General features: G+C 46.5%; 5 protein-coding genes across 5 annotated transcripts; 1 reads left to right on the forward strand and 4 right to left on the reverse strand.

Moving 5' to 3' along the window:
- Nucleotides 1–1,114: 1,114 nt before the first annotated feature.
- Nucleotides 1,115–2,253, reverse strand: GIQ15_01950 (uncharacterized protein; the record flags this gene model as incomplete). The annotated part of the gene is made up of 5 exons (XM_033549367.1): nucleotides 1,115–1,144; nucleotides 1,410–1,871; nucleotides 1,930–2,056; nucleotides 2,102–2,196; nucleotides 2,251–2,253. The coding sequence occupies 5 exons, from the start codon at nucleotides 2,251–2,253 to the stop codon at nucleotides 1,115–1,117; spliced, it is 717 nt and encodes a 238-aa protein (XP_033410318.1).
- A 2,323-nt stretch (nucleotides 2,254–4,576) lies between these two features.
- GIQ15_01951 (uncharacterized protein) lies at nucleotides 4,577–5,287 on the reverse strand (the record flags this gene model as incomplete). The annotated part of the gene is made up of 1 exon (XM_033549368.1): nucleotides 4,577–5,287. One exon carries the CDS (start codon nucleotides 5,285–5,287, stop codon nucleotides 4,577–4,579), a length of 711 nt encoding a protein of 236 aa, XP_033410319.1.
- Nucleotides 5,288–10,254: 4,967 nt separating this feature from the next.
- GIQ15_01952 (uncharacterized protein) lies at nucleotides 10,255–11,944 on the forward strand (the record flags this gene model as incomplete). Its single annotated transcript, XM_033549369.1, has 4 exons — nucleotides 10,255–10,273; nucleotides 10,345–10,975; nucleotides 11,060–11,633; nucleotides 11,717–11,944. 4 exons carry the CDS (start codon nucleotides 10,255–10,257, stop codon nucleotides 11,942–11,944), a joined length of 1,452 nt encoding a protein of 483 aa, XP_033410320.1.
- Nucleotides 11,945–12,240: 296 nt separating this feature from the next.
- GIQ15_01953 (uncharacterized protein) lies at nucleotides 12,241–13,812 on the reverse strand (the record flags this gene model as incomplete). The annotated part of the gene is made up of 1 exon (XM_033549370.1): nucleotides 12,241–13,812. The coding sequence occupies one exon, from the start codon at nucleotides 13,810–13,812 to the stop codon at nucleotides 12,241–12,243; it is 1,572 nt and encodes a 523-aa protein (XP_033410321.1).
- Nucleotides 13,813–18,164: 4,352 nt separating this feature from the next.
- Nucleotides 18,165–18,709, reverse strand: GIQ15_01954 (phosphatidylinositol 3-kinase tor2; the record flags this gene model as incomplete). Its single annotated transcript, XM_033549371.1, has 2 exons — nucleotides 18,165–18,542; nucleotides 18,608–18,709. 2 exons carry the CDS (start codon nucleotides 18,707–18,709, stop codon nucleotides 18,165–18,167), a joined length of 480 nt encoding a protein of 159 aa, XP_033410322.1.
- Between the last annotated feature and the right edge of the window lie 656 nt (nucleotides 18,710–19,365).

Consider the following 19,365-nt stretch of genomic DNA (forward strand, 5'->3'; position numbering starts at 1 on the left):
AGTAGCAGTAGGGCGTGATGTTGGAGTCTGCGACAGACGTGGCATGTGGCGAGAAGAGCTTTCTCTGATAGACATTCTAAGATTTGGTCTAATAGTTCTAATGGTAAACGTAAAAGGCGCGACGAAGACATTGTTAAGGGATTTGGATAACTAGTTAAGCAATCCAACGTGGCGAAGAGTATTCAGAGCCCTGAATCCCCCTACTCGTCAGAAAATCCGTTCGCTGTTGAGCTGTGCTAGTTGGGCGGTATATATGCCGCCCCACCCGGTAATTCCGCTTTAACAGGAGGAAACAGGCCAATCGCACCAAGATTTACACGCCAAGGCGCCAACCACCTTATTCTAGATTAAACGGCCAATAATTCTGATAGATTGTACTTTCACGCATAGATTCTTTGTCTCTATTATTCTTCTATATGTGTATTTATTTGTTTAGAAAACTATATATAATTACTACATTCCTTCTTCGGGGAATTTCCTCTTTGCTCGAATTTTCCTAGTTAGGAACGCGGGTTGGGCATCCCCAAACAGGAATTTCTACTCCTAACCTAGGAAAGCCCCTAAGGAACCCCTTCTACTACTTTAGGTCATGTTTAATTGCTTGTTTAGGTAACATGTACGATTACCGAACTAGGAATTACCGCGTGGAGTAAATATCTCTGCCCTTTAGAGAATCGTCCTTCGATAGTACATGCTCTGCAAATGCGGACGGAAAAAATAGGACTACGCAAATTTCTCATATAAAGACACGTACCTGATGTAAACGACGCCACATGCCAGTGCGGACAGGGGGAACAATCCATTCAACATGTCCTACTAACGTGCTCCCACTTTAACAACTTAAGACGAAAAATCTGGGAACAGGACGGTAGAATAATAAGGATAGACATTCAGGAAATCCTTAACACCCCCTCTAAAGTAAAGAAAGCCGCACACTTTATAATCCAAACTAAGCTCCTCGGGCAATTTAGAGCTATACCAGAGGCCAACTTAACTTAAGGCGAAGTATTGAGTTCATAGGGTATTTTAGAACTGACACGGGCTGGGGGAACCCTCGAGGACCTCAGTCACCAAATGTATACTATATCAAAGCTTGTATGTACGATAGATTACACTAGACCGTCTGCATAGCTGCGGAAAGCGGCTGGGTCGGACATTAAATTAAGAAGAAGAAGAAGAAGAAGTACATGCTCTGCTAATTTACCCAATTGGGCAATTTCCCAATTCCTAATCAAGTAATTTGAAAGTAATAATCAAAGGGGAATTTCCATTATAGCCTGGTTCCTTGGAATGTGCCGTAAAGCGGGGGGCAAGTATTCCTATTTATTTGATGTTTTGACGACATAGTTACTCCAATTAGAGTATGATGTCCCACAAAACATACAGTATTTCCCGATGGGTCTGCATACCCACTCCTTACTGCAGTTGGGACATCGGTACTTCGGCAGAGGTTGTGACCCTTGCTTCGCGAGGTCTGCTGCAAAGTATATACAGCTCTCTAGTGCCCGTATAAATCCCTCCTTCTGCAAGAGTTCGGAGAAGTGCTCATGACAGGTTCCAGTTATCAAATCGCGAAGACCTCGATCTGCGGAAGCGGTCGTGGTATAGACCTCTTCAATCACTAGAGGAAAGTCGTCCATATCCCAGCAGGCGCGAACTGAGTTGGCAAATTTTTCCTTGACGCGCTCCTTCAGGCTTGGAATGCCATATTTTTCGGTAAGCCCATATATCTGCGCATCGAATAACATGGGAGAGATACGAGCGCCACTGCTGCCGCTGCTATCATAATCAAATCCATATAGAAAATGGATGATAGTTGCGACAGCATCAGGCTCCACCTCCTTAAGCTCAACTTCATTATTAACTGTCTCCTAACAGCCGGAAGTTAGTAAGGCTTTTTAAATTCACAGATGCGAGATATCTGCATACTTCCCATTCGCCGCTAAACATGCGGGAAAAGTATTCAGACTGGCCGCAGACAGCTACTTTATGGACTTTGAATACCTCACCGTCCGCCCGAATAGTAAGATCCGCGAATTGACCGGAAGCAAAGTATCTAGAAGAGTCAACCACCTGCCATCTATAAGTTGTCGTCCCATACCTTTTGAGACTACCGGATAACGTATAAGTATTTTTTTCGGCCTCCATCTTGTACTGTGGAATCGTGGACTTCACAAGATAATCAGTTACATTTCCCTGAACTTAAGATTACGTAGAACACTTTCAGAACCTAGAAAATGCTAAGCTTACCATCGCAGTAGATGAGGGAGCTGGTTTGAAAGTTTTGTTCTGACCTAAAGGGCGTGAACTTTTCTTCTTAGCCATTATAATAATATTATTACTCGAAGAATAGAAAAGGGCACTATGGAGAATGAGCAAGATTTTGCTGACTAACAAGCAGGTGAATGAGGCGGGGTCGAGGGTGGGGTACTGGGATTAAATGCTCCAACGCTTGACTATTTTTAGCACGCACACTGATCAACAGAAAAACATCTGGCAGAAACGGGTAGCTCAGTTGCTACAGTATGTATATATTTATTGAATCCCTAGCAAAGAAGGGGAGCGTTGAACAAAATCGTTAGATTATTGATTGAAAGTACCAGGTTATATAAAAGCCTACAACGGCCCACTTTCGAAACTGCTTCGGATAACGTCAGATGTCAAACCTTCCTCATTATAGTATATATTCTGGCCACCCACTCTCGATCATAGCAAGATTAGCCACACAGATTGTTATGCTACAGGCAGGACATTCCTAAAGTAATCCGCCGAGGAAATGGATAGTGGCTTATCGACTGCCCAAGAGGCTGATCTAGAGAACCGATTGGTGAGCCTAGGACCTATATATGAGCTTTTAACGGTCGAGGAGGAGGTGCAGATTCTTCAGAAGCTCCTCCGTGGATGTACCCAGAATCATCAAGTTATGTGGAGCGGTGTTCCGTATGAATGCGCTCAGCGATGGGCCAAGGAGCATGGGATGCAGACACTGAGTATAGCCATAGGTTCGCTGATGGACAAGAATCACCCATCTTGCCTTAAATTGAAAATGTCGACAAGCAGATGGAGAAAGTATATGAAAGTGGCCTCCGCCATCTTTGCTTACTACATCTCGCAAGGTGCCACAGTCATAGTTTTAACACCACCTCCTCCGCACAAATTTAATCCTTCGGGAAGGACAAACTACCAGGCTATCGAGAAGCCGATCCTGAAAGGAGCATTTTGGGGCAGCGCCGTATCGCGGATAGAGATAGTGCACCCAACGGTCAGAGGTGCAGAGGATTTCTCATACCAGGCCTGGCCCACGGATGAAACCTGCATCTGGATTACAAATTTTGGGGCCCTGGCCGTGAAAGAACCACTTTGGCGAAAAGCGCGAACGGTCATATCGTTGCAAATAATTACCGGTGAAAATAGGATAACTACGGGTCAGCCTACCATACAGAACACAGGCGTGGGAGATTTAGGGCTTGATATAAAAAAGGTAGAAGGAGTACATTCCCCGAGAGATAACAGATAGGAGGCTAACGGCTGGAGAAGGATATTACTCATAGGGAGGTCCCCAGCCTAAAGGGTAAACGGACTAACTTAAAGAAACGAAATAAAACTAGGGCGGATACCAACACCAGGGCCACAACCGAAGTCAGGGGGAGAAAAGAAGCAAAAAAGGAGAGAAAGAAAGAAAAACAGAAGAGAAAGAGAGAAAAGAGAAAAGAAGGAAGAAAGCAAATAGAAAAAGAAGTAACAAAACAACAAAGCAAGAAGTAGAAAGGGAGAAGCCATCCATTCCGCCCTGTGTATAATAACGGTGGGGTTTTACATCGACCTCGCAATTATGTATTCTTCCAAGAGCTCAGGTATTTAGTTAATCGGCTTACCAAGAAATTTGTCCATTTTTATATCTTCAATGGAGTTCTCCGCGTTGTCAATAATCGAGCTGATAGCTGGCCCGATCCGACAGTTATGGGGAGATGAGCTCCGCTGATATCCACTATATTTCTCGTATCCATACCATGGCGGGATACCAATCTTACGAATGCTCTCACAAATTCTTGAAAAGCTGTAACCGAGATATGGGCTTGATGGGCGCGGGTTGAGAAGACGTCTGGATTTCAATTGCTTCCTCAGCGACCCGAGGCGCATGGAGTCGCACTCGAAACTGCAGCTTGTTCTCTCACTTTCAAGGTCCTCGACTACATCATATAGAGCCGAGATTATGCCCTCAATACAGGCTTCTCTTGACCGGTTGATCTTGTCTGGTGAGGGGGAGACAATTAGCACTCAAACATCGGAGCTATAGGGGTGCTTCTTTACTTATCACGACACCCAAGATTAGAAGTTTCGAGACCTGAAGCGGAGCCTTTGCCTGGCGCTGTAAAACCCCAGTAACGCTTTCGAATATATCGCTGCTTTTAAATACCCAAGATATGCATAGCCATCTAACATTATCTTGGGTCATCTCTCTCGACTGGCACCTCAGGCCTTTAATCCAAGTGTCGGCATAAAATTAAAGGGCATCATAAGATTTATAATAATCAACAAGAACCGCAACTTCGCACAGAATCCTGACTTCCACGGTTCATGGAATATCATACGTGCGGCCATAGACAGCGTTCAGAAAAATGCGGAGAGCCTCCAAAGTAGTACCAAGCGCGCGTAATTCTGCAGATCCTTGGGTATTAAGGGTGTGTGCCTCAGACCATACTCTTTTCAACATTATCTCAAAGGCAGGCGAAGCAAGTGTGAGATGTTTAGAGGATACTTGAAATCGAACTAAGTGAGATAGGCCGTGTGGAGTCAAGTTATCTGCGGCCTGAATGCCCATCTCTTCGAACTCATCTTTGTCCGCTTCATTGCCATCCACCAGCGCACGAAACTCGGCGTTCGTCCTTTCCTGGCTCTCACCTGGCCAGTAAAGGGCTGGTTCGACCTCAGGCTCAGGTTCGGGTTCGGGTTCGACTTCAAATGCTGGCTCAGGTTCGATCTCAGGCTCGGGTTCAGGTTCAACTTCAAATACTGGCTCGGGTTCGACTATACGATGCTCCCAAGGCAGCATGCCAGAGGCCTTTTTCTTACGACCTTTCTTCGCTGTATAAAGAGAAGGGTCTGGAAGGTTCTCCTCAATTTGTTCCTCGTTTATAGGCGAAGGAAGCTCAAATAGAGTATAGAAATCCTCGTTGTCTTCATATGCAGCATCCTGCTCATCCAAGACCAAAATAATATCGCCATAGTTGTCCAGTTTATGGAAGGTTGGCTCCATAACACCGTCCATTCTTACATAGCCAGCCATCCTGACTCTGCGCATAGAAGTTCAAGCACACTGATTATATACTTCCTTCCTGGGTGGCAAGCCTCGCTGCAGGGATGCCCAACGATATCTTGGCATGAACTAACTCACTACTGCGGAGCTGTTGGGAAGCTAGGAAGCGAGAAAGTCGCCCCGGTGAAATATTTAGTTAAGCGGTTGCAAGGGTGAATGGGGGAATGGGGGAATGGGGGAATTGCTTGATCCATTACAGAGAAACCAAACCCGGGATGTGTTACAGTTATGTACCAAGCCATAAACCAGCGACCTCCAGGAAATTTTATCGAATTTGCCTAATTGGGAAAGTGGGTTGAGAAAAGTTCCTAATCTGGAGTCCTTCAAGTCCGTCCTTGTGGCCCAGAGAAATTTAATCATTAGGAATTGCCGCTTATAGTATTTCTGCCCTTCAGTATTCCTTGAATACTCTGCCCAATTTGCCTCATTAGGAAACTAATCTTTCCTGCCACGGAAAATCCAACAGATTACCCCCTAAGACCATACTAGCGTCCAAATCCGGGAGATTCTCGAGAATTTGTGTGATTATCTCAAGGGGTATTGACGTTCGACATGGGGAGAGGCTGAGAGTTGGGTACAGGGACTGCAAAATCGTATAGGTTGATGTCGAGGAACTCGGTTCCAGATTCTGGGGCATTATTGGTACTCATATTGAGATTTCACATGAAGATTAAGAGGCGCTGTGATTGATCCAAGCCTCCACATCTGCTGCTGCAGAAGAGTTACTGATACTAGTCTCAGATATTCCACATAACGCTTCTTTGTCCGAATCTCCAAGGTCAAACCACTCGTGACTGTATATCTCCTTTTCGTTCCCGGGGAACCCTTCAAACCGTAGCCAGCCAAATATGTTTCGCGTAGCATTCTCTGACGCCAACTCCTCTTCAAGATCAAGAGCATCATAACTGATGGGGATATGAGGTGGCTCCTGCGGTGATTCGGGAAAAGTCGGTGTAAGCCCCTTGTCACAGACTTGATGAACCAGTTTGCCATCTCGGGTGGCCCATTTCCACCCCACATATATAAGCTCCCATCGAATATGCTTAGCATAAGAGCGGACACTCGTATCAGTATCCTCAAGGCCTGTATCTCCAAACGGCGTCCACTGACACGTTGGCCAACGAGTATGATATTCTTTCTGCATAAGATACAGAAGCCGACACTCATTTGCGCGTGAAATGCTGCCCCCCACAGCTGGAGGCTGAGGTATAGGCTCTTGTATAAATGATTGGATAGTTCCAGTCCACATAGCCGCGTGGAGTTCCACCGGGATCAGACCAAATCGTGCATCTCACAAAACGTCGCCATGAACGCACGTTATAATTGCCCCAAGCCATAGAAAAGCAAGGCGTGGAACCCTTCTCGTCATAATATGTACAAGGCAGTTATCGTCAACGGAGTCAAGGATAGCAAAAGTAGCCTATAGCCATGGGCTAACCAAATTACAGGCTACGCCGGGATCATAGAAGACGCTAGATAGCAATGACTGTACGCCTCTAGTGCTGCAGCTTAGAACAAGTAGCTTGTCCAGATGGCGGGATGTCTGTAGCCACTTATGGTCGATTTGTGTCCTCGCTTTCAATGCAGAACTCTCTCCATATCTAAGCTTAGGTGTTAGTAGGCGAATCTAGTACCCCCTGGAGTTTGAGAGAGGAAGCATTAGAGCTACAGATAGTGCTGCGTGGCTCTGATCCATAGCGTTGTGGAGGTTGCAGTACTCCGAAAGGTAATAAAGGGCAGTGGCAGATGATATGGCCTCAGCTAACATCAGAGGGTGTGATCCATGGCATGGAAGCCTAAAGCCTGGGCCCGATTGCAATAGTATCGACCATGGGGATTTATATTCGGCCTCGTCCGAACTTATACAAGCCCGCCAGCCCTCCCCTGGGGCCAAAACAGCCGCCCACCACCTTGCCGCCTCGCTATTGACATCGCCGACATCCACAAAAATGGCATCCTGGTCGCCGTCATTCTGGGTTGGCTGGCTACCAGTGTATCCCAGAACGGAACCTGACATCAGCTCCGCCCAGCGAGCTGAAAGAATATAGGACCAGGCGAGTATAAGCACGGAAATATGGTCCTCTTCGCAACCAAACCAATTCCGATAGTCCAGGTTAGGGTCAGAAGAGAGCGTGAGACCAGTCGGGCTAATTATTAAGATTGGAATATCAAGAGTTTTTTCAAGAAAAGGGAACTCTTGGGGCCCATGTGTTGATCAAATCGAAGTTCCCGTCGCATACAGACTGCCATGGCGATCTTTTAGATCTATATCTGGAGGAAAGTGAGGCAGATGTGCAAATATCCCTTGAACCTAGAAACAACTTTCGGGTATAATCGTCTCTTTGTCAGCGATATTGTAAAGGCTTGACCAAACACGAAAGCCTTTCTCAAATACAGCACGCCGTGTCTTGACAGCTGGGCGTACAGCGTCGTCCATCGTGATCGTGGGGCCTTTGGAAGTTGGATGAATGAAGCTCAAGGCTTGGTTTCGACGGCTTCCTGGTCCAGCAGCATCACGTGAAAAGTTAGTTAGTTATCTAGTTACTAATGAAAAAACTAACGAGGCAAGGCGTCCTCTAAATTGGTGAGGGTGCCGCGAGAAGATTAGGCTGCACTCTTGGTAAGGGAGTCAATGCCATGTCACATAGTTAACAATAGAGATGTATATGAGTCCACATACCCTAGCTTGACTTGAGGATGCCACCACCATCTTGTCTCAGGCCCTGCTTGAGCCACGGTTCACAGTTCTTGTAGTAAGTGCGATTTGAATACCTGTCGATTATGACCCTCTGAGCTGACTTGAAGGGTATAAAGCATAGATCCGTGATAGCGCACACAATGTCTGCAAGTTCTGGCGCAGCTGGATTTTGCGACGTCTGCCGCCATGCCAACAATGAGCACAATTATTACACTTGTACCACTTCGGGTTATAGAAAGCGTTTCAAAATCTGCCAGACTGGAAGCCACGCCGATTTTGACGTGGCAGGAACGGGTTACGTGCTATATAAATGGTGCCTAGATCATCCTTACAGCTGCGCGTACGACGTGAGCAATCTGGCTCGGCTGTCGAAGTGACGACGAACCCAAGGTATCAGAAGAGGATCCGAAATCGTGGAAGTTATCTGAGATACTATCAGGAACACAAGGTAGAAAGAAAGGTCGGGAGTGAGCAAAAGGTTGATCAATCAGCAAAGAATTGGGCTATATCGACGTTATCCCGCACGCATAGTCTAATATCGGCCTTATTCTATGATTTCATTTCATTGACAACGGATATACCATTTTTATATCTCGTAATACTACTATGACCCGTTAAAGCCTTAGGTGTTAAACCCAAGCAGCGAGGCCTCTGTTTAGTGGGGACACGCCGATTTCACATGTAGTTATTCCTATAACAATATTCCCAAGCTTAACCTTCCCTCTCCATCCAGAAATCTGCACCTTGATCACTAACGTTCAACTTCATATCTCGCGGCCGGAAGTCTTTAGACAATATTTCGTATACAGCTTTTGCGTATACATCAGCATAAGATATTTTCCAGTCCTCAATAAAGGCCTCCGCTTGATCACGTGTTCTAAAACGTTTATGGCAAGCTCCGGAGACCATTTTTACCTTTGGCTCTGTCTCACCACTTTAGGCTGTTAGCAATCTGCTTAACAATCGTATAGAAGATCCATACCACCAGTACGAGTAGATGCCAGGCATTCTACCATTAGCAATAGCATGGAAGGCTTTCTGGCCTGGCAGCGGAGTAGTTTCTCCTGCCCCTTCCTTTATGACCTCTTTGTGTTCCGTTACTCCCATCTTTTTCATATATGCACGTGCGTCTTCGAGCTTAGAGTAGGCCGACCATTCGTGCTTACCATATCCAGTTACGCGTGGATGCGCATCACCCCTAGCACAATGGAATCAGTGGCTTGTCACAAGACTTTATAGAGAGACATACAAAGACGAAAAGATCGTAGGTTCGTCGACACGTCCACGGACGATGGCGTAATATTCTTTATTGCCGTGGTGCTTTGGCGCCATACTAGTAGAGGAATAGCCTGATATAATGGTATATGGGCTACAAATGGAAGCGACGAGATGTCCTTCGTAATTCGACTTCCTCGAGCCTCAACAACTGCCTGGTACTGCGGCTTATAAATCAGTTGGATCACCGTAGCAAGGCAAGGTGTCAGAATCTTCGTGTGTACGGCGTCTTGGCAGTATCAGGCCAACGCCACGCCCCCCCCTGCAGATCTGTTTGATTACGGCTCGTACGTACGCTACGCCTTCCCCCATATATATAGAGGCCAGATATGGCCTGTTTCCCTAGTTATCATCATCATTCATCGATATTAGGCCTATTTTCGCTCTTTGCTATTGTATCTTGGGCTTATAGGCATTGATTTGCCGTTCCGTTGTGTCCCGTAGAGACGCCACAATCGTACCGATCATTAGCGCGCTCCGATATAAGATGTAAAGTAAGCATTGAACCGATGCTGACTAGTGCCAAAGTTTAAGCTAGTAATCCAAGTCTTCGCTATATGGCGCAAGTCATACCAGATAGATGGAAAGTACTCATACCTTGATGAATACAGAGTCTGAAGTCTGTCTTCGCCTACTCTCTTGCACCATTCTTTCCCTTTGACTTATAGCAACAACTCCATGTCATATTAAACGCTCTTAAGGCAAAGTCGGTCCAAGCTCTAGTATCATGGCCATTACAACTTCATCTACTCGCAGTCTGCTAAGTTCGTTAGAGACTCGGGACCTGATACGATATGCCTTATTCGGCCTGGCATATCTCGTCATAGTGGACATTATTTGGCGGATCATCTACTATCGTTGCTTTCATCCTTTAAGACACTATCCAGGGCCATGGCTCGCCAGCATCACCCGGCTTTGGCTGGCGTGGCACCATTTTTGGGGCACCGAGCTGCACACGCAATGGATGCTTATCAAGAAGCATGGTATGTCAACACCAAGCACGTTTTCCTTTTCTAAGAAAGAAATCCATGCCAACTTTTAATCCAAGGCCTAGTAATCCGCGTCACACCTACGATGTTACTCATCGCGGATAGCAAGGCCATGCCTGCCGTCTTCCACCGTCGGGACACCAAATCCCGGTTTTACTTGCAGGGCTACGTTGGTAAAAGTAGTAACAGTATTCTGCTTCGAGAGCCAGGTGCACACGCTGCGCATAGGCGCCTGATCGGGGCTCCATATGCGCTCGCGAATATTCAAAGAATGGAGCCTCTTCTCGACAAGCACATCTTGCACTGGATTAGTAGCATAGATGAAAGATTTGTGGAGCAGAAAAAGCCGGTGGATTTTTCGCACTGGTCTCATTATCTGGCATATGACACCATCACAGACTTGGGGTTCAGGAATCCTCTTGGCTTCATCAAGTCTGGCTCCGACGTTGGCGGTCTCATCGAGGGGTTCCGTGTGGGCATGCTCATCTTTGGTGTAGCAGGTCGCATATATCCCTTTACCGAAATGCTGCTCAACTCTTGGCTGAAGAAGTGGCTTGTCGTCCGCACGGAACAGAAACTAGGCTTCGCTGTTGTCAAGGAGAAGGCTGGAGCTATTCTCGCTGAGCGTAGCAGGCGCACCAAGGAGCACGGCCAAAGGGCTCGGAAAGGAGAGAAGGCCTATGATCTTTTACAATCGTGAGTAAATACCCCCCTTTTCTTTACTGGCTGCTCTATACGGCCAGGCTACTGCTGACAAACGCTGACCTGGCACGTCTGCAGCTTTATGGACGCTCGTACACCCGATGGCGACCATCTCTCCGAGGACACAATCATCTCGGAGATCTTTGTGATTCTCGGGGCCGGCTCGGATGGTTTTGGCAGCGCGTCAACAGCCTTCATGGTCTCGGTACTCTCGCGACCAGCTATTTTCAAGCGCCTCATGAACGAAATCGAGGATGCCATTGCTGCCGGCAAGCTGAGCTATCCAGTCCCGACGTATACCGAGGTGTCGCAGCACCTTCCATTCTATGCCGCTTGCATAAAGGAAGCACTTCGACTGAACCCGAGCGGTGCTACTCTTCTCCCTCGCGTGGTTTGCCTAGGTGACCCGGATCTAATCGTCAATGGTCGCCGGGTCCCGACTGGCACCGAAGTGGCGATGAATCCATGGATTGCTCATCGGGACAAGAATCTGTACGGAGACGATGCTGAAGAGTTTTACCCAGACCGATGGCTCGGTGACCCAGCGGCTGCCAAGGTATATGAGAAATACAATCTCGCTTGGGGATATGGCGCGCGTGTCTGTCTGGGTAAGCCTTTTGCCATGATGGAGCTCTACAAGGGACCGCTTTCGGTGAGTACATAGTCGTTGTTTGCCCCTTGAGCTATTCCCCAACAGCATAAAGGCAAAGATGCTGACAGTAGCGGGGAAAATAGTTGCTACTTAACTTTGATGTTACTCTCGCCGAGGTTGGGCCAGCCACGCCAGCGCCGCATTCAGAAATGTATGCGACGGTGAATGTTTGGAAAGATGTATGGCTGCAACTGCAGCGAAGTAACCGCTGGTCAGACATGGACAACAAGATGGCACAGAACAAGCTTGCGGATGGGAACAGAAACGAGGACGTTGCTGGTGGAATTCCTCTTCCCGAGGATTTGCAGTGATTTGGAGTCAACAATGTCAACATGTTGGAGGTCCCTTAGCATACCAGACCACGTGTTCGAGATAGCTTCATCTTCCCCATCAGTTAGCTTGACCACCAATTCATCTTCTTCCTTCAGGGCTTTCTCTTTATCCGGTCCTCTGAGACATCACTATGATAATGGCGGTTTCACTTGAACCGAACGGGCAGAGAGTTGCTGTTGATAGCACCAGAAGCTTTGCGGGGCATAATATAAACTTTGTAAGGAGCATCAACCAGAAAGAGTTCTTCACACCTAAGTATCACTAATAAGCCAATCTAGTCTACCTGTACCCCTGACACGTGCAACCCTTCTAGCTCGCCATCCCGGCTCCTCCATTCCTCCAGGACATCCATGAAATTGTTCAGCCCTGCCGGCCAGGGCCCTGCCGGCGCCGCAAGCATCTGTTCTTCTCTTGACATGTTATCCAAAGATCCTTCGGCGTTGTAGTACGAAGGCGTGCATCCGGCCATGGGCGCTAGGGTCGGTGCCCCAACCATGACGCGCCTGGACCAGTCTTGCTCTGCCTCTTGCGTCGCCTCAATGACCGCCTTGGCAGTCGGCTGGGCCTTGCCAATCCGCCGAGTACTTTCAGAGATGATCTTAGCAATGTGCCGGGCAAAGGTTTCCAGAGTAGGTGTATAGTTAGGCGATGCACCTGCTTGGTTAGCGCTCGCGAAGAACATGTTAGGGAAGCCGTTTGTGCAGATGGCATGTAATGTGGCTACTCCCTTGGACCATTTGTACTCCATGTCCAAGCCGGCTCGCCCTATGACTTTGACGCCACACCGAGCTCCTGGGCTGCCGAGCACACCCTGCTCGAACCCTGTTGACCAGATGAGCACATCCACGTCATACGTTCTGCCATTTGCCATGACGCCAGTGTCAGTCAATCTCTCAACGCCCTTCCCATTCGTATCCACGAGTTTGACGTTGGGCAGATTGAAAACTTGGAGGTACTCGTCGTGGAACGCCGGCCGCTTACACCACCCTGGGTACCACGCCTTGAGCTTCTCGGCGACCTCTTGGTCGTGAACAAGCTCGTCAACCCTTGCTCGGATCCTCTCCGCGCGCGGCATGTCCAACCGATGCAAGTTGGCGGCGTGATCAGGAATCTCATCTATGCCTATTGTTTTGGCTCCACCCGTCAGAACGCTGAAAGAGGGAAAGCTTGTCCAACTATCCGATACTAGGTCCACAGGCTCCGGTGGCTGCGTGTTGGCTAGGAAGGATGCAAAGTTCCGACTTCGAGCCATCTGCCAACCGGGTCCCGTAGAGATCTTCTGCTTCCACTCCTTCTCATCAGTTGCCTTCTGGGCTCGAACGTCAACCGATGCCGGCGTTCTTTGAAATACTAGCAGTTCTTTGCTCCACCTGGCCAGGTGTGGCACCGCTTGGACAGCAGAGGCCCCGGTGCCTATGATGCCAACCCTCTTATCCTGCAGTTTGCTCATCTCTGGCGCTTCTTGGCTCCCGCCCGTGACATTGTAGTCCCAGCGTGAAGTCATGAAGCTCGGACCCTGGAAATTTCCCCAGCCAGGGAGTTTTGGCAGCTTCGGACGGTTGAGCAGTCCTGGCACCAACATGACAAAGTCGGCGCGCACACTCGCCGTTGTTGTCTCTCCCGAGAAGGCTTTTTGGGTCATTTTGACAGTCCACCCGGCGGTGTTGTCATCCCAGGTGCATTGACTGATGACGGTACGGAACATGGCTCGGCCGTCCAAAGACCATTGCCGCGCAACACGGTTCGCCTGCTCCCGAAGCTCCTCGCCATAGGCGTATTTATGCTTGGACATGTATCCTGTTTCTTCCAACAGTGGCATGTATATGTAACTCTCGACATCGCACATGATACCAGGGTACCGATTCCAGTACCACGCCCCACCGAATCCTGCTGCAGCGTCGACTATGACAATATCTTCTGGTTGAAATCCGGCATCAATCAACCGCACCGCGAACAACAGGCCGCCTAACGTATCTCACCAGTCAACGATCACCACCAGTCAACGATCACCACCTCCAAATGCTCCTTACGTCCAAACATGCGTGTAAATATCGAGATATCTCAACACAACGTAAATAACAAATAAAATTGACTATTAAATAACGATAGTAGGGTTCTAGTTTACATACAAATTAGATAGATTAAGAAAAGAAACGAGTGTTGGGCTTGATAACTTGCCCGGAACGGGTTCCCCGCGGTTGGGATAGGAAATTGGGTATTAGAGCAATAGGATCGATAGGAGCAACCTTAGAAGGTGAAGTCTTCTTCTTTCCTAATCGGGAAGGTGAGATAGGGCTTGAGACGTTGTTTTGAGCCTTTTTGGCCTTCTTAGCCATTCGCTCAGCTTCCAATTCACCAGCTTTACGCTTCCGTTCAATCGCTGCCTCTGCGCGCCGTGCTGCAGTCTCCTTGCGGGCCTTCTTAAGAGCCTCCTTACGTTGCTATTAATCTGTAAGCCTTTGAGCCTTCTTCTCTATAGCCTCTCGAGTCTTATTATCGCGGTAAATTAATCGCTAAAGCTTTATTTCCTCTGCCTAAGCTATCTTATCTTGTTTTTTAGTCTCTACCTTAATAGCTCGCTGCCTTGCTGCTTCAACCTTAGATAGAGAGAATATCTGCGCTTGGCCTGCTTTATCCTTTTTAAATAGGCCTAAGCCCTTACCTCGCTTCCTTTTCTTCTTCTCTTATATAAGTGTAGCTATAAGAGACTTATTTTCATATAGTAAGATCTCTTTATTAAAGACCAGCCTCTCACTGGCGCGGATGATCTTTGATATATAAAGGCTGGTTAATGACTGCCGGAGCTGCACTTTCTTAATCGCGCGGCGGAGACCCTGTACAGTAATAGGGGTAGGAGGCTCGATATCAATATTCGGAGGTGTTAGAGGTCTCTTATCAAAGTATTTTATTTAACGTTGAGGCATAATAGGATATATCCCTATACTTGCAAATCCAGACTTAATATTTACTGGTGTAAGAGCTCTTTTCCATGCAGCGTAGAAGAGTCTCTAAAAGTCTCACTTTGACATTGATAGATACCTATATCTGCTGCGTAAGAGATTATTAACTTCCTGGGAATATACACTAGCTAATGGCCCAAATATCCCAACATCCAATGGCTGCAGACGGTGTATTAAATATAGAGGTAAGATAACTAGCAAGATATAGTTTTTATCTATATATTTAATAAATCCCATATTAATATAAAATAAGTGGCCATCTAGAATAAGAAGCCTTCTTCCCCGGCCAGCCTTTGCCTTTATATGCTTATCGAATATTTAAAGCTATTCCTTACCAAAGTTATTATTACTCCAGCCATTTAGAGATACTACAAAATATACTATTTCTCTCTAAGGGTCAAATTCATCCACCCAGGTGTCTTATAGATCACCTTCTCCCTCATAAATAAGTGTAGGAGGAATCTATTCTCTATCTACAGAGACAGCAGCGAGTAGAGAGATAAACTCGCGACTTCCATCTTATATAGCTATTATCCTTCTATTTTTAAGCGCATGAATGGGAACCACCTATTTAATAGCATATCTTAGGCTAATAAGGAAGCCTTTCTCATTAAAGTTATAAATATTATCTGGAGTAATATTATACTTATTTATTGCTTCCCTAAACTAAAGAAGAGGTTAATATCAATATTTAATAGCTAACTACTAATAAATAAGTACTTATAAGCTTATAAAAGTGTTTAAAATACTTAGAATTATTAGCAATATGTCTAGATTGATTAATAGTATAGAGATAGAGACTCTTAATATAATCCTTATACTAGCTATAGAACTAAGCCACTTAGTTAATACTAATAGCCTATTTAGTAAGCTCGTATATAAGATTTCGCAGTACCTAGGGCGTAGGTGATAGGCCTCTCTCTAATAATCAATTTATATGCTATAGGAGCACTTCTTCTTATATATTTATTAACTTTTTGTGATAGATAGATATTACTTTAGCTCTTAAGACTATAGTACCTTAATACCGCCGCGCCAGCGTTATTCAATTAATTTTAAACTTTTTAGCGGTTTATAAGTAATTAGGAGTCTTTTGTGATTTTAAATCTTTAATCGCAGCAGCAATTACTGCCTCTTTAACCATTTTGTGGCTGTTGGAAGGTGGTTGTTTTGGTGGATGCAGAGTTTTTGGGGTGTGTTCATTAAGTGGTGATGATCGTTGACTGGTGGAATACGTTATGCCAGCGCCCAGGATCACAAACTTGAAGTGGTCATTTTCCTTCAGCGTCAGAGATGCGGTTGATCCATCATCCCAAGGATCCTTTAGGAAGCGTGTATAACTTGGCTTTTCGGTATCTCCCAGATTGATGTATTGGGTAAGGCCGTCCGGCCTGAGCCGCTTTTTCCTCTCTTCTTGATATTTCTCCTGAGTCTTTAAGGCCGTCGCAGGATCGATAGCTTCATATCCGTTGGAGATATGCGATACACCATTAATGGCTGGCGTAGCAGTGCCATTCGAAATTGTAGTTGTCATGATTCGAGCAATGTTGGAGTTGTTAGAATGTCAAAGAGGCATGTATTCACGCTAAAGGACGACGAAAAGCGCCATGGTTGCGAATGTTATCTGTTGAACGGAGATTCGGTGTAATACTGCCTGATCGTACGAAACACGTTAGTCAACTACGCCGTTTCATTAAATATCAGTGTCAGCTCTCCATCATCGAACAAATGCTACGCCCGGCGTTTTAACGCCTGTTTCAGCTGTAGCTGGCATCTCCGCGATGGCAAGATACATGGCCGTATGAGGAACATAAATAGGAGCTCAATATCGTGTATTTAGATGATCAGTGCTTGATAGATTGAAATCTCATAGATTGCTCCAGACCCACCTGACCAATCAAATCAATCAAATATCTCGTATCTCAGATTATCCTATTCTCCATGTATTACTACTGGCCTCGGCGTAATATACCCTAACTTCAGCTCAAAGGAATAGAACTCCAGTAGTTTACGCTAGTGCTGACCATGCGTAAGCTTGGAAATCTAATAATGCATTGTAAGCTCGATATTGAACTATGGATTACTGTAAAGTATAAGTAAGCTCTTACATCTATGGTTACCGATAAGCATTACACCGACCCCAACTTCCCAGTGTCCGTGCCCTATAATAAACAATGATATTAACATCGCCAGGAAAACGCACCAAGATCGTTACCAGGATCACGTAGAGGCCTAGTACTCTTTGAGTGACTGGCATCTCTAGAATTACCCATATGCGTAAGGGTGCTAGTACCTTGACCTGGAATTACTAATACTTATGAAGGTACCTCATAGACTTAACATGAGGAAAAGATCTGTCACTCGGCACGTTTTGACCATATCTTGGTGACTTAAGTGCTTCCACCCACTATCCCACCCCAGGATAGCGGATCACCATAGGGAGGAAATGCTGGTAGATTGGTGGCTAGGGTGTCCGGCACCTGGCCAGCGCCTGCGTCTTCTGTATTTGCCCAAGTAGTTAAGTCCACGGATGCAGGAAACTGTAGTATAATACCATTGTCGGCCCAATTTGATGGGTCTCCAAATGCTGCGGGATCCAAAAAGCTAGTTTCGGGTGATATTGGCCCAGCAATGCCACCATGGCGACCGCTATCAGCCGGTTTCTCACATATCCAATACAATAAACAGCGATATCCCTCCCCCTTGGTTACCAAACACCATATCATCATCACCCGAAACAATGATAAACTCCCTGTGATCTAAGGCTTTCTTCTCTTTAAGGAATGGAAGGCCGTTATTTGTATCAACATATTTTAACCCAATTATGGCTAAGTATTTGCCAGAGAATGGTTTGGGAAGGGTGCCACCCTTGTCGGTCCAAACAACGGCATACGAGTCGGCGATATTGTCTCGCTTTCCAGTTGCCTGAAGCACATACTCCAAGGCCCATAATATTAGAATAAACTACGATGCGGGCCTTCTGTGGCCGAGGATAGAGTCGCACATTACCCACTTTGACTTTCCAAGTATCAGGGCTTGAAAATCCCATTAAAAAGGATAGCCAATTTTTGTATCTATACTGAAGATCAAAGAGGCAAGTTTCACGTTCTCTTAGTTTCTGTGTCTTCCTCTCTCCGCGTCTTTCTGTGTGACAGCCACCGGCAGGAGCAGTTAAAAGTGAGGGCGAGGGAAGAAAATTTGGCGAGCATAAACCGACCATGAAGGCCTTCTTTACAGGTTACCAAAAGCTGCACCATCCAATATAATGCTGGCACAGGTTTTCTACACTCGTAGCTTGGACCAGAAGCTTGTCGACCTGGTCGCTAACATTGAGTTCATCGGGTGTTCTGAAGTCGCGGCCGGTCAACTTTTCCTTAACTCTTCCGAGCACTTGAAGAGCTCGAGCATTTTGCACTTCACGTCCTTCGTTGTGAATGCCTTGTTGGGCATCTAGGATGCCACCATCGAAAATTGATGGGCGGCGTCGGGAGAAGGCACTCGGTTGAATGGGGTTATCCAATTTAGCCTCCGTAGGCGGACGCCGATCCGCGATAGAAAGTCGAGCTGGCGATTCGCGGGCACCCAGACGCCAATTGATCAATGGGTCATGGACAAACTGTTAAGGAATGTTAGTGGCCCCGTCATTCAGCATCGGTATGGAAAAGGTAAATTATAACTTACGGCTTCAAGGACGGCCATTAGAGACTCCTTGTTTTCGCGAATAACACGCATAACCACCTCGCAGGTAATATGGAAACTACCCTCGATGTTGCTGACCTCCATCGCGAAGTGAGCATACGGGTGAGTCGGAACGGCACCCGTTCTGGGTACTTCTTGCGATGCATCGCGATCTCGAAGCAACCACCGAAATCAATATGAACCATTTTCCCTGTAATTCTATCAAGAAGCAAGTTCGAAGGATGTCGATCACCCAAACCAAGAATATATCCGACCATCGACATGACACCTAGGGAGCGTGTGTAGTTGGTACGTCGTTCAAGCCATGATTCAGAGCTCTTACTCTTCAACCATAAGACTCGGTACAGGTCTTTGCCGGTAGTGTTGTCCATTGCATAGCCAAACACTTCCACTTTTTGCACGAGCGTTAAGTTATCGTAGTCAGGAGCCATTGAAGCATAATTCGGTGTTCAATATTGAGTAGAATGCGGCGGCTCTCGCGGTATTCCTTGATGAGTGCATGCAAAGTATCGGTATTGCAGCACCATCCGATCAATCCGGAGTTTTGTGAGAGTGGGATGGCAGGGAGTCTTTGAATCGTCAAGTGGCGCTTGAAACATTCGCTATCGTTGTCTAGAAGTGTGTTGACCAATCCGAACAGCTGCATAACTCGCTCGTCCTGTCGAATATCTTCGTGGCCCTTGAGCGCATACATGTATGAATTTCCATCGCTTCCTCTAATTATCATCTTTCTTGGTTTC

The sequence above is a fragment of the Arthroderma uncinatum genome (genome assembly GCF_011692745.1).
Source record: "Arthroderma uncinatum strain CBS 119779 chromosome Unknown scaffold1, whole genome shotgun sequence".
In the NCBI taxonomy this organism is placed as follows: Eukaryota; Fungi; Ascomycota; class Eurotiomycetes; order Onygenales; family Arthrodermataceae; genus Arthroderma; species Arthroderma uncinatum.